Genomic DNA, 14,301 nt, shown 5'->3' on the forward strand with positions numbered 1-14,301 from the left:
AGATAAATAAAATATTCTTACCACTGCTCCGGGCATGAACCCCATTTGGCCAGCAAGCCCAGACTTTTCATCCAGTCCTGCCATCTGAGATGTAAATGGCTGCAAACATAAGAAGGATAACCATTAACCTCAAGGTCTTTTTTATATATAGAATATTTATTAAGGTTTTTAATAATAATACAATAAAGATAAAAAGGAAAAAAGAATAAAAGAATAAAAAATAGTAACAAAAATACAGAAGTAAAAATAATTTTAAAAAAAACCATGCAGATTTTCCATTTCTCATTTTCCTTTAACATGTTTCCCGGACCTCCTCATACCTCCCTTTTTTGTATTCCAATTCAAATTGATAGTTCAGCAAATCATTGCCATTAAGTTTTAACCTGTTTCTAAGCCTATTTCTCATATTCCCTTAAAACATTACAGCTGGAAGCCACTTAATTTCTATCCAACATCATTCTAACATTCATTAATTTTGCAATATTTCTGTAGATAGTCTTTAAATTTCTTCCAATCTTCTTCCGCCGACTCTTCTCCCTGGTCTCAGATTCTGCCGGTCATTTCTGCCAATCCCATATAGTCCATCACCTTCACCTGCCATTCTTCCAGAGTGGGTCATTAACCTCAAGGTCAATTCAAAAAGATGTGGGTGGTGTGTTGTTGTTGTTTTTCAAGGTCAGGGGTATGTGTGCAGGTATGAATGATGATCATAAAAACAACCACAACAATTTATTTATAACCCACCCTTCACTCCATGGTCAGTCACAACATTAAAAACAATTTAAAACAACTTGCAACCATAAAAGTAAAGCGAGGTACTCGGGAAACCCATCCCTGCACACTTACAAGGCTTTAAGTTCCATTTAACTCAGTAGGACTTATTTCTGATTAAGCGTGTCTAGGATTTCACTGCAAATCTTACAGTCATTAGGAGTGAACGGTTTGCTAGGTTGTTGTTTTTTTTGCCTCTGGTCTTCTCAAGCTGAGATCCGGACCGGGGCTTCTGCCCCAATCCTCACAACTGAATGTTGAACTCACCATACTGTGATTCCTGTATCATTTATCACCAAGCTTCCCCAACCTGGTGCTCTTCACATGGTGTTGGATTACAGTTCCCATCATCCCTGACCATCAGCCATGCTGGTTAGATCTGGAGTCTAACAACACTGAGAGAGCACAATGTTGGAGAAGGCTGCATTGCTTCAAATTGTACTGAAGCCTGGGTAGCAGTTGATTAGAGCATGGTGCTGATAACACCAAGGTTACGGATTTGATCCCTGTATCGGACAGCTGCATATTCCTGCACCACAGGGGGTTGAACTAGATGACCATACAACTCTACAGTTCTTTGATTCTATTATTCCTTGAGTCTTGCAGACCTCTGGACAGCAGCCTCAGCTTTTTAAAGTTAAGGTTTTCCTTAAGCTCATCAATTCCAAAGTCCATTAATCATTTGCCTTCAAAATTCATCTTGCCCTCACCTGCATTTCATTTGTTTCCAAAGGTATGCCAAGTTTAATTAAAAGAAAATGCCTTATCCTCACGTTGAGCTCTGGGAGTCAAGAGTTTGAAAAATGAGCATGAATTGAATTATCCCAGGCTCTGCTTATTTTTTAAAAACTTACCCTGTTATCTCCCAAGCCCATGAGAATGATAGCCCTGTTCCCTCTCAAGGATTTCACACACACCATGATCAAGAATAATTTCAAACTTAATTAAAAAGGAATAATTTATAATTAAACCAGCACTGATTAAACTTTCTGCACGTCACCAGAGGCTGGGGTAAATATCAATGTATGTAAATATTTAAGGCTGCCATCCTGTACACACTTACCAGGGAGTAAGCCCTACTGAGCTCAGTGGGACTTACTTCTGAGTAGAAGTGTAAAGGATTGCGCTGTAAATCACTGTTTGTTACCCTCACACTCTGGCACTACAAAGCTGCTGTCAATCTGGATTTTCTGATTGACACCATGCTCATGAGGTTTCACCTATGAGCAAAACACATCACTCTTTTTAAGCAGAATAGATGGCATAATGGATGCCAGACCAAAAATAAATAAATCTCCAGACATATAAGGAAACTAGCATTTTTGTCTCAGAAATGGTAATTTTCTGAAGTACCGTATTTTTCTGTGTATAAGACTAGCTTTTTTGACCCCAAAATGAGGTTCAAAATTTAGGCTTGTCTTATACACGGGTAGTGCTAAGGGGGGACGCACGAATGGTTTTTTGGCATGAGCCCAAGATTGTAAGCAGCGATTGGCTGCTTGCTTGTTGGGGGCAATGCCAAAAATCACTCACCCTCCAGAACGGAGCACACAACCGCTCATGTCGCTTACAATTACAGCTTATAATCTCGGGCTCACACAGTGGCGTAGCGTGGGTTGTCAGCACCCAGGGCAAGGCAAGTAATTTGCGCCCCCTAACCCGTGGATTTGCCCCCCCAACCAGTGGATTTGCGCCCCCTAACCCTAACCCTGAGATGTTGTGCCCAGTGTGGCCGGCCCCCCCTGCACCCCCCACGCTACGCCACTGGGCTCACACTTCATTCCAATGAGTGAGCGATTTTTGGCATCTCCCCGCCCCCCCCAACAACCAAGCGGCCAATCGCTGCTTAAAAACTCGGGCTTGCGTCGCAGAAACCACCTATCAGCTCCCCAATCGCCAGCAGCAGCAACCAATCAATTGGCAGGTTTTGAATAAACACCCACAAATTTATATGACAGATAAGGTAATGATATGTACAACTTTTAATATGCAGAGAATAATATGTGCAAACAAATCAGAGAGGGGGGTTAGGGAAGTCTTTGGTGGGGGGGAGAGGGAGGGATGGGGGGAATAAAAATGGGTGAAAATGTAATTGGTTATTTTAATTGATAACTTGTTTTGTTGAAATTGTTTTTTTTTAAATAAAAATTTAAAGGAAAGTTCACCTAAGATAGCCCTGCGTTTCCACAGATCTCTGTATATATTCTTGCCTCACGTATTACCTCAGGCGTGTTTTCCTCAACCATCAAATCTGACAAGTTGCCTAGGATTTCGTTTGTTTTACCTCAGTCAGCTGACATTTACACAGTAATCTTGCCACAGAAATTGTAATTCTAAGGTACAACTAGGACTTACAAAAGAATTAAGCAGTGCCCACTGTCAAATCGCATATTATTTAGTTGACTGAGATAATTATGCAACATAAAGTGACTTTCTATAGGGTTGCCATATTTCAAAAAGTAAAAACCAAGATGCACCAAGAGCTGTTGAGCTCTCCTTAGACCAGGCATGTCCAAAGTCCGATTCAGGGGGCCTAATCCGGCCCGCCGGTTGATTTAATCCATCCCCTGTGGCAGTATATGTAACTTTGGGGTAAAATCCTAAAAAAAGCCCAACTTTGGTCAGCCCTCACGCATGTTCACTTCATCAAATCTGGCCCTCTTTGAAAAAAGTTTGGACACCCCTGTTTTAGACAATTCCCAGATTGGTTGAGATTTCTTTCACAAAAAAAGCCTAGAAAATGTGATTATTCAATTGACTTGCCTAAGATCCTGGACAAAGCGTCACATTTCTGAAATCTGCCCCCCCCCCCATCAATTCCGCCTTTGAAATCCTGGTAAAATCCAGACATATGGCAGCCCTACTTTATATGCAGAGATGTCACAAAGCATCCAGCACAAATATGTGCAGCCTGAGTCTTAGACTGCAGGTCACTTGGATCAGGGCATATTGTTGGTCTCACTGTCATAAGCCGCCTTGAGCACAATTTTTTTGTTGAAAGGCGGCATGCAAACAAAATGATGGTGACGACGACGATGCATACAAGTGTATAAAAATGCTTATGCATACTGTAGAATCATGATGCAGAAATATTGTAATGCTTTTATACATATTACGCATAAAATATGCATATTTTGTGATAATTTTGCAGATAAAGTTAGTGAGTTGTTGTTTTTTAATGCACATAACTGGCCATTTGATGCAAGAGCCATCTGGTGCAAGCAAAGCTTGATCAAATTGGAAGCGCCAATTTAAAATGGATTCCTCCTCCACTCCTAGCTACCTTCACTTTGTGTGAGATTTGGCTGAGGCAGCTTCCCAGCAGACAAAACTGAACCTTCAACTATTCTCCCTCTTTCTCTTTAAATCGCACAGTTATTTATTTCAGTTAATAAAGCTGAAATAAAATTCTAAATGCATCAATATCCAAATAAATAAATTCCCTGATTTCCTATTTCAGTATTTCACCTTTTGATTCCAGACGATTAAAAAAAAACAGTCTTTGGCTGGAGAGCAAGTGGCATGAAACATCAACACTATGGACTCAGCTACATTAGTCAAAAAACAATGTTTCGAATTCGTTATGGACATGCAATACCAGATGGCGGCAGAGAGCAAAAAAATATCTATGCGGTTTTTACATAGCATTTTTTCCCCTTTTGTCATAATTTCTGACTTATTTATAGAGGTTTTCCCCCCTGTGTGTGGATCCACCCTATGTCTCCATCCGAAGGCAAGATTAAACTGAAAGCAACCGAAAATTCAAAACATTTCTACATTTATTGTGTCAGTTTGAAATCCTGAAGTTCAGACATCAGCCTGCACGCTGCTACCCTGAGTTTCTCTTCTTATAGTGCCAAAGACAAACATCACTTACTCTGCCGACTCCATCTGGCCCTGTAGATGGTTGACCAGGAGGCCCAGGGTCGCCAGGTTGTCCAGGTATACCAGGTTCCCCATCTATTCCTGGAGGACCACGTGCACCCTAAAAAGAGAAGTAGTAAAAATCAGGACAGGTATTTGCAGAACATAAACAGACCAACAAAGCGAACCGTTTGTAAGCCAGTTCCAAATTAGACTCGGCACGTGCATGGCGAATACAGAGAGCCCTTCTTGTTACTGAAGGTACCTAGGCAACGATAGTAGTATGGCCACAACTCCAGAAGTTTCAACCCTCACATGGAGTCTGTTGGAATATTCTAGAAGGCACTTGAAAATGGTCTTGAACAAGCTGCTAGGCAACAGAAAATTCCCCCAGCAACAGGTGCCTTTATTAGGTCATGTGATCAATTAAGGCTAAATGAGCACGTGAATAAGTCAACATTAGGTCTCTGGCCGGATGGTTAAAAGAGAAAAAGCATTATGGTGCTTTATTTGTTTTTCAGCTATTTATTAATGACCAGTGTAAAGTTTTGTAAATAATAAAGACTCTGAGAAACAGAACCAAATGGTGTTTATTCCCGCAGTGGGAATTTCACTAAGAGCTGGAATGCCGCTGCTGCTGTTGTAAAGAAGAAAAAGGTGCAGAAAAGCTTTTCTGTAAAAGGAACTCTGCTGCAGAAAGAAACGAAAACTCACGAATAGATGCTCACACACCAACAGAGTCAACATCACTGCACCACAGCTTTCCCACCAGCCTTAAGATGGAAGCTATATCATTTGAAACGGATCTTAAATTATTAGATAACGTCCATTCTCACACAGATCCCGTTCATCCCAGGAGAACCTGGCAAAACAATCTACTTTTGGGCTGAACATTTCCACCCATGGTTTCTTTTTAAAAGCCAGAAACATCAAACGGGCAATTATGACTTCGATACCATTCCCCCCCCCCTTCTCCTAGAAGGATTTCAGAACTAAGAACTAAGGGTGGCATCCAGTTCATTCTGTCTGCTGGTAGAAGGAATTTGTCAGTGGGAAGTAGGGGGGGAGGCAATATTCACCAATTCCCGCTCATCCTTTCAGACCTTTGACATCATCTGATAGGAAGTGCCTACAGAGGGTGGTGAATACAGCACAAGATATTATGGGCTGCCCCGTGAATCCGCTGGATGAAATAGCGGAAGAATGTTGCCTCAGGAGAGTGAGGAAAATTCTCAGGGATGATTCACACCCTGGCCGGCACTTTCTTGATCTCCTGCCCTTGGGCAGAAGATATAGAAGCATGATTAGTCACACCAACAGGGTAAAAAACAGCTTCTATCCCTGGGCTGTTAGGCTGCTGAATGAAAAGATAACAGGGCAACTGACTTTTGGGTTTGGTAGGTTTGTGTCAGTAAACGAGGGGAATTAAGTCTAAGAGAGCTGAGTGGAGGGTGCTCGTGTAATCTCACTGTATACAAGTTGTACAAGTGGCAATAAAGTATTTCAATATTTATACCTCCCTCTAAATCTGCTCCATAGGGTTAAGGCACCCTCCAAAACAGATTTAGGGAGTGCTTTAGGGCTCAGTCGGCGCAAACAGCAAGTCAGGTTTTCCCCAGATTGTCATTTACTCCACTCTATCGTTTTTCACTCACACTGGTGCAAATTGAGAGGAACCTCTTGGGTTCCATGGCACACGGTCCAAGATTTAGAGCAACATAATTCCACACGATAGCTTCTTTTTCAGCACAAGGCATATAGCCAAACAGGCTGTTTGGATGACAGTGAGGCAGGGGAGGAATGAGGAAAACAGAAGAAATATTTCATGGAGCTGTCTGGAATAAAATCTGTGGTGACTCATCTGAGGTAACCTCATGCACTTCATAGCCTTGTTCATTTGCGACAGGGCTCTGCCATTTTGACTTTGAATGGATGAGTCACTTAGTAGCTGAGTATGAAAGACCAAGAGGACAATAGATAAGTGCTGCCCAGCAGCATCTTCAATAGGAAGGGATGGGCTTTTGATATGAACTAGAAATGTGCTTCCTCTTCATGTTTTTCACCTCATATTCCTCTCACTTGCAGCACAGGACCAAGTGTATTTTATGCTTGGGTTTTTTAAAAAATAATAAAACTAGGAATATAGAAATATTGCTGACAGGTGAGAAATTCTAACCTTAGAAGAAGGTAGGCTCCCACAGATGAAATGAAATGTCAAATGGGGGCTTCTGAAGGTGCCAGTGTTCAGTGTTAAATATCAGGATTGAGAGGCCAGCCCAAATAACATCACCACAACAGAAATCTGAGGCATTCTGAAACTTGCAGTGGTCATACTGTGTACCATCTTTTGATTATAACAAAACAAAACTGAACATTGGTTTTCTAAATATTGTTATAGGTTGGGGCGGGCTAAATCCTAAAAATTAATAAATGGCAGGATTTTGATTATTTGAAATGTGAAGGGAGGAATACCAGCTTCAGAGCTAGCTTAAGCAAAAATGACCCAGCCAAGCAAGGGCCGTTAAGAAAAAATACAGAACCACTGAGGGCTATTGGCAATGCAAGAGAACTGTCTTCCTCCCTTGTCCTGAGGTGTGAAGAGAGACTGGGGATTTGGAAGGCTGCCAGGGTAACTGGGTATGGGGCAGGAAAAAAGAGCCTATAGAGCAAGGTGTGGTGGGAAAAAGAAGGGGGAGAGAAAAGATGAGGATCCATGTTGGGTAGGCTGGATGAAGGCTGGCTGGGAGAGATGCCTTGGACTCCAGGGCTGCACTGCTGTGGGGGAACAAGCCCTTCTTGAAACAACCAAGCTGTAAAATCTGGACTTCCTCCCTACAGACTGAAGCTGTAATTAGGTGAATAAACCATATCACTTAAAGCTACGACAGTCTCTGTCATGTCTCAATTCTGCAAAGGAACACAGACCCTGGGTGAGTGCCTGGAACCCCTAGGAATCTTGCGACTGCTCATCTGGTGTCTACCATCCTCCTCCCACCAGCCTCTAAGCATTCATTCAGAAAATCTGAAAAAAGCTTGCAGGTTCTCTGTGCAGAGTCTAGAACCCTGTGCAACCTATGGTGCTATGACCCTCTGATGCTCCAATAAATGGAGGTTGGTTCTAATCCGGTTCCCCTCCCCTCCACATCTTCATCATATCCACAGTTATTGTTGTGTGAAGAGGGCTTAGGTGTTGCCTCGCTGGAGCCAGCAAGTTTGGTGTCAGCATTCTCCAAGAAATGTCCCATCTCTAAAGTATTTTTCAAGTGCAGGTTATCTGAACGATGGACTGCACTGTATTTCCTTATGACTACAGGAGTGTTCACACATTGCATTCAACGAGTGTACAGTTTGTCTACCTGTATGTACACAACAAATCAACAAGTGCACAGTCTTTCACACAAGCACTTGCACACGTGAAGAGACAACTTGTGCTTGCATTCAGTGGAAGGTGCGAACAAGCCTAAATTCCTTCTATTTCAGGGCGATATCACAGGGTATAAAGCTGAGCACCATACTAAGGGGTTAAGACTGATATCTACTCTCACCCTTAAAAAGAAGAAGAAGTTTAAAATGAAGAATATTAGAATTCCACTGCACTGGTGGATCGCTGCCTCGAAACAAAAGATTAGAGTTTTAAAAAATATGCATTAGCTAGAGGCTAACCCTGCAGCTTCTTATGTCAACTTGTCCCAAAATGCAGTGCATATTGCAATGGCGTAGTTGCCTAAGGAGAACCACGAGATGGCACCATAACACACTATTATTCTTGCATTGCTTCCTCATTAACTCAGTGCCTAAAATAGATTTGGGAAACATGACAACATAATGAAGTGCTTGCAGCCAAGGAACTGAATGGCTTGTTCAAATCAATATGTGAAATTCAACCCAGAGAGACTGAGACAGTCAGTAGAGTCTTTTGGCCCTCCTTGCTCCCTTAACATCGCCAACTCATAATGGTGCAACCCACAAGTGGCCAAAGGAATTCTCTTTCTCTGTAACTCTTAAAGGTACACTAGCCTCGCCAAGGTCTAGACCAGGAGTGGGGGAACTTTGGTCCTTTGGTCCAGTACAGACCTTGCTGTATTGCCACCCCCATCATACCTGGCCATGTTTCCTTGGTCTGATGGGAGCTGGAGTTCAGCAGCATTTGGGGAGCCATTGGCTCCTCACCCCAGTCTAGACAGAAGGTTTTAGCAATCCTATATCCCCTTGTTTCCTGGCCCACAGTTACCAGTCTTCCGAGACATCATTGCCTGCTTCCTTCCAGCCCATACAACATGTTCCCTCCTGATCGTAGGTCCTATGTGCTTGTGCCTCCTTCTTGCATTTCTCCTTGGCTCTGTTATTTCATCTCCACATCTCTATCGCCCATTGTTTCCTCGGGACTCATCTTTTCAGCCACTGCTTCATTCCCCAGCTTTCTTCTTTAGTCATCCCGCCAATTAGTCATCTTCTCTAGCATTCCTGTCTCTCTAAACCCCACCACCACCACAGAACCATCATCACCTTAAAGCTCTGCAAGGTTTTTCCAGAGGCCTGTCTCTCATTAACTCTTTCCCTGTCTTCTTTGCCCTTTTCATCAAGCCTCCTTCTATTCCTCTTTCCTCAGGCTCCTATACTCCCAGTTCATTGTTTATTCTGTAGCTCTCCTTCAGACAGCTTGCCTCCGAACTCAGTGCCCCTTATCTTTCCTATCCACTGCGTCCTCATCCCAGTCATCAGCCCATCCCACAAAGCTGCCCCTGTCTGAAGCAGAAGTAGTCAATGTGGGGCCCTGTGGTTGGACTACAACTCCCAACAGCCCAGCCAGCCATAGAATCATAGACTCCTCCCTACAGCTGTACCTGAGTGGGCTTGAACCGCCAACCTTCTGGTTATCAGCCAGATGCACTGACCCATTCTGCCACTGGAATATTGGGAACTTTAGTTCAACAACGTCTAGAGAGCATCTCATTGGTTAGCACCCCTGATCTAAAGGATCTGTAAAGTAAAGGTAAAGGTACCCCAGACCATTAGGTCCAGTCGTGACCAACTCTGGGGTTGCGGCGCTCATCTCGCTTTATTGGCCGAGGGAGCCGGCGTACAGCTTCTGGGTCATGTGGCCAGCATGACTAAGCCACTTCTGGTGAACCAGAGCAGCGCATGGTAACGCCGCTTACCTTCCCACCGGAGTGGTACCTATTTATCTACTTGCACTTTGACGTGCTTTCGAACTGCTAGGTTGGCAGGAGCAGGGATCAAGCAACGGGAGCTCACCCTGTTGCGGGGATTCGAACCGCTGACCTTCTGATCGGCAAGTCCTAGGCTCTGTGGTTTAACCCACAGCGCCACCCACGTCCCTACAAAGGATCTGAGACAGGTTTAAAACTCTAGCCAACTTCAGTTGTGACACAGCCACGTTCCCCATCTCTTACAGAAGTTGGACTGCAAACATTCCATACCATCACTTGGCCAATTTGTGCCAGACCCTTTCTTGACGTGATCATGAAGCAATGCAGAAATACACAATTTCTACTTCAAAATGCAGCTCTGCAATGAAACAAGACACTAAAGGCATATTTGGCACCATGTTGTAGAAGGCAGATTATTTGCTTTCATCTAGCCTTTTGTTCAAGTTCCCTAGGCACTTTACCAGTAATTGATTGATCAAAGGATGGTTTCTTGACCATCCTTCTCTACTTGACTCATCCTTCTCTGTTTTGGTCTAGCTATGCAATGCATTTATATTTGCAAATAAATTTGCAGACAAACCAAGCATTACAAGATACTGTATGTATCCAGTAATATTTCCTTCCAACAGGAGGTCAATCCGGGGTACCACACCTGCTGCAAGTGTGAAGAACATAATATATTAAATAAGGTTCTTGAAAGCATACGTTAACAACTTACAGGTCTTCCTTTTGGTCCTCTGTCTCCTCTTGGTCCTTGAGATCCCGGAGGCCCCTAGACCAACAATTAGAACTGTTAGGGACATATGCATACATTTTGAAATAGCATAATGAGCACAGCACAGTTTGGAAGTTAAGTAATTATCTCTTTCATGAAACGTGGATTCATTGTCTTGTTAATGTTGAAGCTGCTCTCGTTTGGCTCCATGCATCTGGGTCCTCTGTGACTGACCGCATTGCCACAGTAGTTTTCAATCTGTGTTCCATGGAGCCTTGTAAGCTTCTCGGGAGTTGGTCAGTGAAAAGTTTGGTAATAGCAGGTAAGCTTTCCTGAACAGCAGCCCACCCGGCATTACTAATCTTCTGCAGCAATATGAAGACACAGGGGAATGTTGAGTGTGTTCTCCAGGTCTTGTTCTCAGTTCAGGCAGGACAGCAGTGAATCCTTACAATCACATGAATCCCTACAATCACATGAACTGATGGTGGGTTATAAATCTGCTCCAGAATCTTCAGGCTAGAGTTCTGTGGCAGATGCACAGCAGTTCCTCAGCAAAGGAGCCAACATGGAATGTTCTCTCTGAAGGCAGAGTGCTTGGAAGCCACTGCCATAAACTATGGCCCATATTCCCCTAAAAAAGTTCACTATTGAGGGTTAAAGGAAAAACACGTGAAGAACTGCCCAGAGAACACTGGTTAAACATCAGATGCATACTCTCCAACATCCCGCAGAGGAAAATCAGGGCACGTGAGAAAATCACGAGACTTAGGTGAGATCACAGCCCCCCAAAATGTGCATCTTTCAGGGTTGTGCTCTTGCAGGAGCCAGGTGATTCACACAAGGGTATGACCCACAAAAACAGGCATCTGTTGGGGCCACACTTTTGCGGGAGCCCAAATGAGACAACCCAAGATCCTACTGCTTCTGCAATTCTGGAATGTCCTGCTTACAGTGGGACAGTTGACAGGTATGCAGATGGGGACAAGAGGTCAGCAACCTAAAATGAACTTCACAACGTATGTATAAGAAGACCCCTGCTGGATCAGGCCAAGGGCCCATCTGGTCCAGCATTGTGTTCTCACAGTGGAAAACCAGATGGCTATGTGAAAACACAAGCAAGCCAACCATTCTGAGCTGCCTGGCAATGTTATTTTTGCCTGCCTACTGAAAGCTATTTTTCTCCTAACCCTGGATCTGAGATCTTTCACTTCCACTCAAGGTGAGACCAAATGTTACATTTCCAAAGAGTGCAATGAAACTCAGGTGGCAGCTGATGTTAGAGAAAGGCCACTTTGCAGGGGCAGAGTTGCAGGATTTGGAGCACAGATGCATCAAGCAGGGAGAGATGGCTTAACTCCACCCCCCCCATCCTGCAACCCTACTGCTGCAACTCCCTTGTCCCTACTCCATGTTTGCAAATGCAAACACTCACACACGTCACTTGGGACCATCTAAGTACAGTGGTGCCTCGCAAGGCGAAAAGAATCCATTCCGCGAGTCTCTTTGTCTTGCGGTTTTTTCAACTTGCGAAGCAAGCCCATTAGCAGCTTAGAGGATTAGCGCTATTAGCGGCTTAGCGGGTTTAGCTGATCAGCTGATAAGCGGATTAGCGGATTAGCAGATCAGCTGATAAGCAGATTAGCGGATCAGCTGTTAAGCGACTTAGCGGATCAGCTGATAAGCGGCTTAGCAGATCAGCTGTTAAGCGGCTTAGCGGCTTAGCGGATCAGCTGTTAAGCGGCTTAGCGGCTTAGCGGATCAGCTGTTAAGCGGCTTAGCGGCTTGGGAAAAAGGGGGGAAAGGGAAAAAACCCCGCAGGAACTCGCAAGACATTTTTGTCTTGCGAAGCAAGCCCATAGGAAATTCGTTTTGCGAAGCGCCTCCAAAATGGAAAACCCTTTCGTCTAGCGGGTTTTCCGTCATGCGAGACATTCGTCTTGCGGGGCACCACTGTACAGGGAAGCATGGGAGGGGGACTTCCTTTCCTAAGTATTATATGTGAAGTCTAAAGTGCAGGAAGAGCAATAGGAAATGAAAACCGATTGGGAAATCTATATGAAAGACCTCATGCACAGCAACCACTAACAATCATATAAATAAGAACTATAGCATGGCTATTCAGCATGCCCTACAAGGCAGATGCAATAACCAACTCTGAAAGGAAGAGATCAGAATAGCTGCCAAAGATAAGAAGAAAGTGCACACTGGGAGAATATTCCACATTCTTTAAAGAATACTGGAGTTAGTGATTACTTACAGCTGGTCCGGGCCGGCCTCGAATACCTGTAACCTAAAGACAAAGAACAAGTTTAATAACAGATCACAACTTAGTGAAGTGTAGCATGTATTTTGTGGTAATGATTTGCAGTGTGATTCTCAGCAAGAATTCTCTCTCTTTGTCTGACAGACTCCATTAACATTTCCACAGATTTTCTGCAGAAGGAGCAAGAGCCGGAAATGAAAAACCAAACACTGTAAGTATGTTAAAAAGCTATCTGGCGGCTATGTATTTTCACTTCCCACACAGATACACATCTCTCAGTGCTTGGCCTGGTTAGGGACATTGTTGGCCATCTGGGGCTAAGCAGGAATTTTTCCACTTGGCATATTGGCCCTGGCCCTGCGGTTTTCGCCTTCCTCATAGCAATTGTCACAACTTTGTGTGGCTTTGTCTTGGATGGAAGAGAGGTTGTAGCACTCCTCAAATGGGGACCCCAGTGGGGGGACCCCATTTGATGTAGGTCATAGCCCCTGCCCCCCAAGGTTGGGTTAACCCTAGAATACACTCCCAACAGATGGGCTGGATTTAAAATGCCTAAGCCCAAACCTTCACATCTGCAATAAATAAAGTTGTTGTCTATTTGACCCATTCTTCACTTATATACATTGTCCTGTCTGGTTATTTTACAATCATACCTTATGTTATGTTTGCTCCATGTTACGTTTTTTCAGGTTGTGTCCCACGGCGTCCCAGAAGTACCAGAAAGGGTTACTTCCGGGTTTCGCCGTATGCGCACAAGCGCCAAATCGCACCGCACACCTGCGCAGATACGGCACTTCAGGTTGCGGGCTTTTCATGTTGTGAACGGGCCTCCAGAACGGATCCCGTTTGCAACCAGAGGTACCACTTTACTATATTTTACTATATCAGAGGCAAAGGGGTCACGAGGCCTTGACACACAAGTTACTGATTACTGTATACCATTATTTGACAACTGTTATTGTTTTATTGCCACCTATCTTTGGGTAGGGGGCAGGGGGAATCTAAGGACCAAAAGATGGAACATAAATGCCTCTGATAAATAAGTTGTTTTACATACTATGCCCCGTAAAGAGTCATGTCAGTGAAAATTAAAATGGAAACCATAAACAAAGGAACCCAGCAACAACTTACCACTGGCACAATTCCAGGTTCTCCTTTTTGACCCTGCAGGGTTGGAAATAAACGTTATTTCTGACAGCACAATAATAAGGCAGATTGTGCAGAGAAAAGGCTTTTCAACATTCCACATAAAACACATGATGACATTATGCAAGAGGAGGGGGGTCACAAATTATTAGAAAACCTGAAAATCTCTTTTAGCATTAAATGCTAAATCAGTGCAGTTACCTAAAGCCTGGTCATGGATATGGGTGAAAGAAGCTTTGCGCTCTCTCTCTCTCTCTCTCTGGGTGTGTGTGTATGTGTGTGTGTTTGTGTGTGTGCATTCTGGTTCTTGTATTTTCTCCCCTTCAAAATGTATCTATCTGTGCTCCACAAAGAGTACACAGTCTGGG

The 14,301-nt window shown here is 43.8% G+C and overlaps 1 protein-coding gene across 1 annotated transcript in view; it reads right to left on the reverse strand.

Annotated features, from left to right (window-relative positions):
• Nucleotides 1-14,301, reverse strand: part of COL5A2 (collagen type V alpha 2 chain) — a 193,381-nt gene that overhangs the window by 74,129 nt on the left and 104,951 nt on the right. The window contains exons 6-10 of the mRNA XM_081903018.1: nt 13,919-13,951; nt 12,782-12,814; nt 10,525-10,578; nt 4,649-4,756; nt 22-99 (exon numbers count right to left, since the gene is read on the reverse strand). Of these exons, the coding sequence (XP_081759144.1) occupies nt 22-99; nt 4,649-4,756; nt 10,525-10,578; nt 12,782-12,814; nt 13,919-13,951 (306 nt within the window). The remainder of the gene's footprint in view (nt 1-21; nt 100-4,648; nt 4,757-10,524; nt 10,579-12,781; nt 12,815-13,918; nt 13,952-14,301) is intronic.

This window comes from Podarcis melisellensis (genome assembly GCF_964234715.1).
Source record: "Podarcis melisellensis genome assembly, chromosome: 1".
Lineage (NCBI taxonomy): Eukaryota > Metazoa > Chordata > Lepidosauria > Squamata > Lacertidae > Podarcis > Podarcis melisellensis.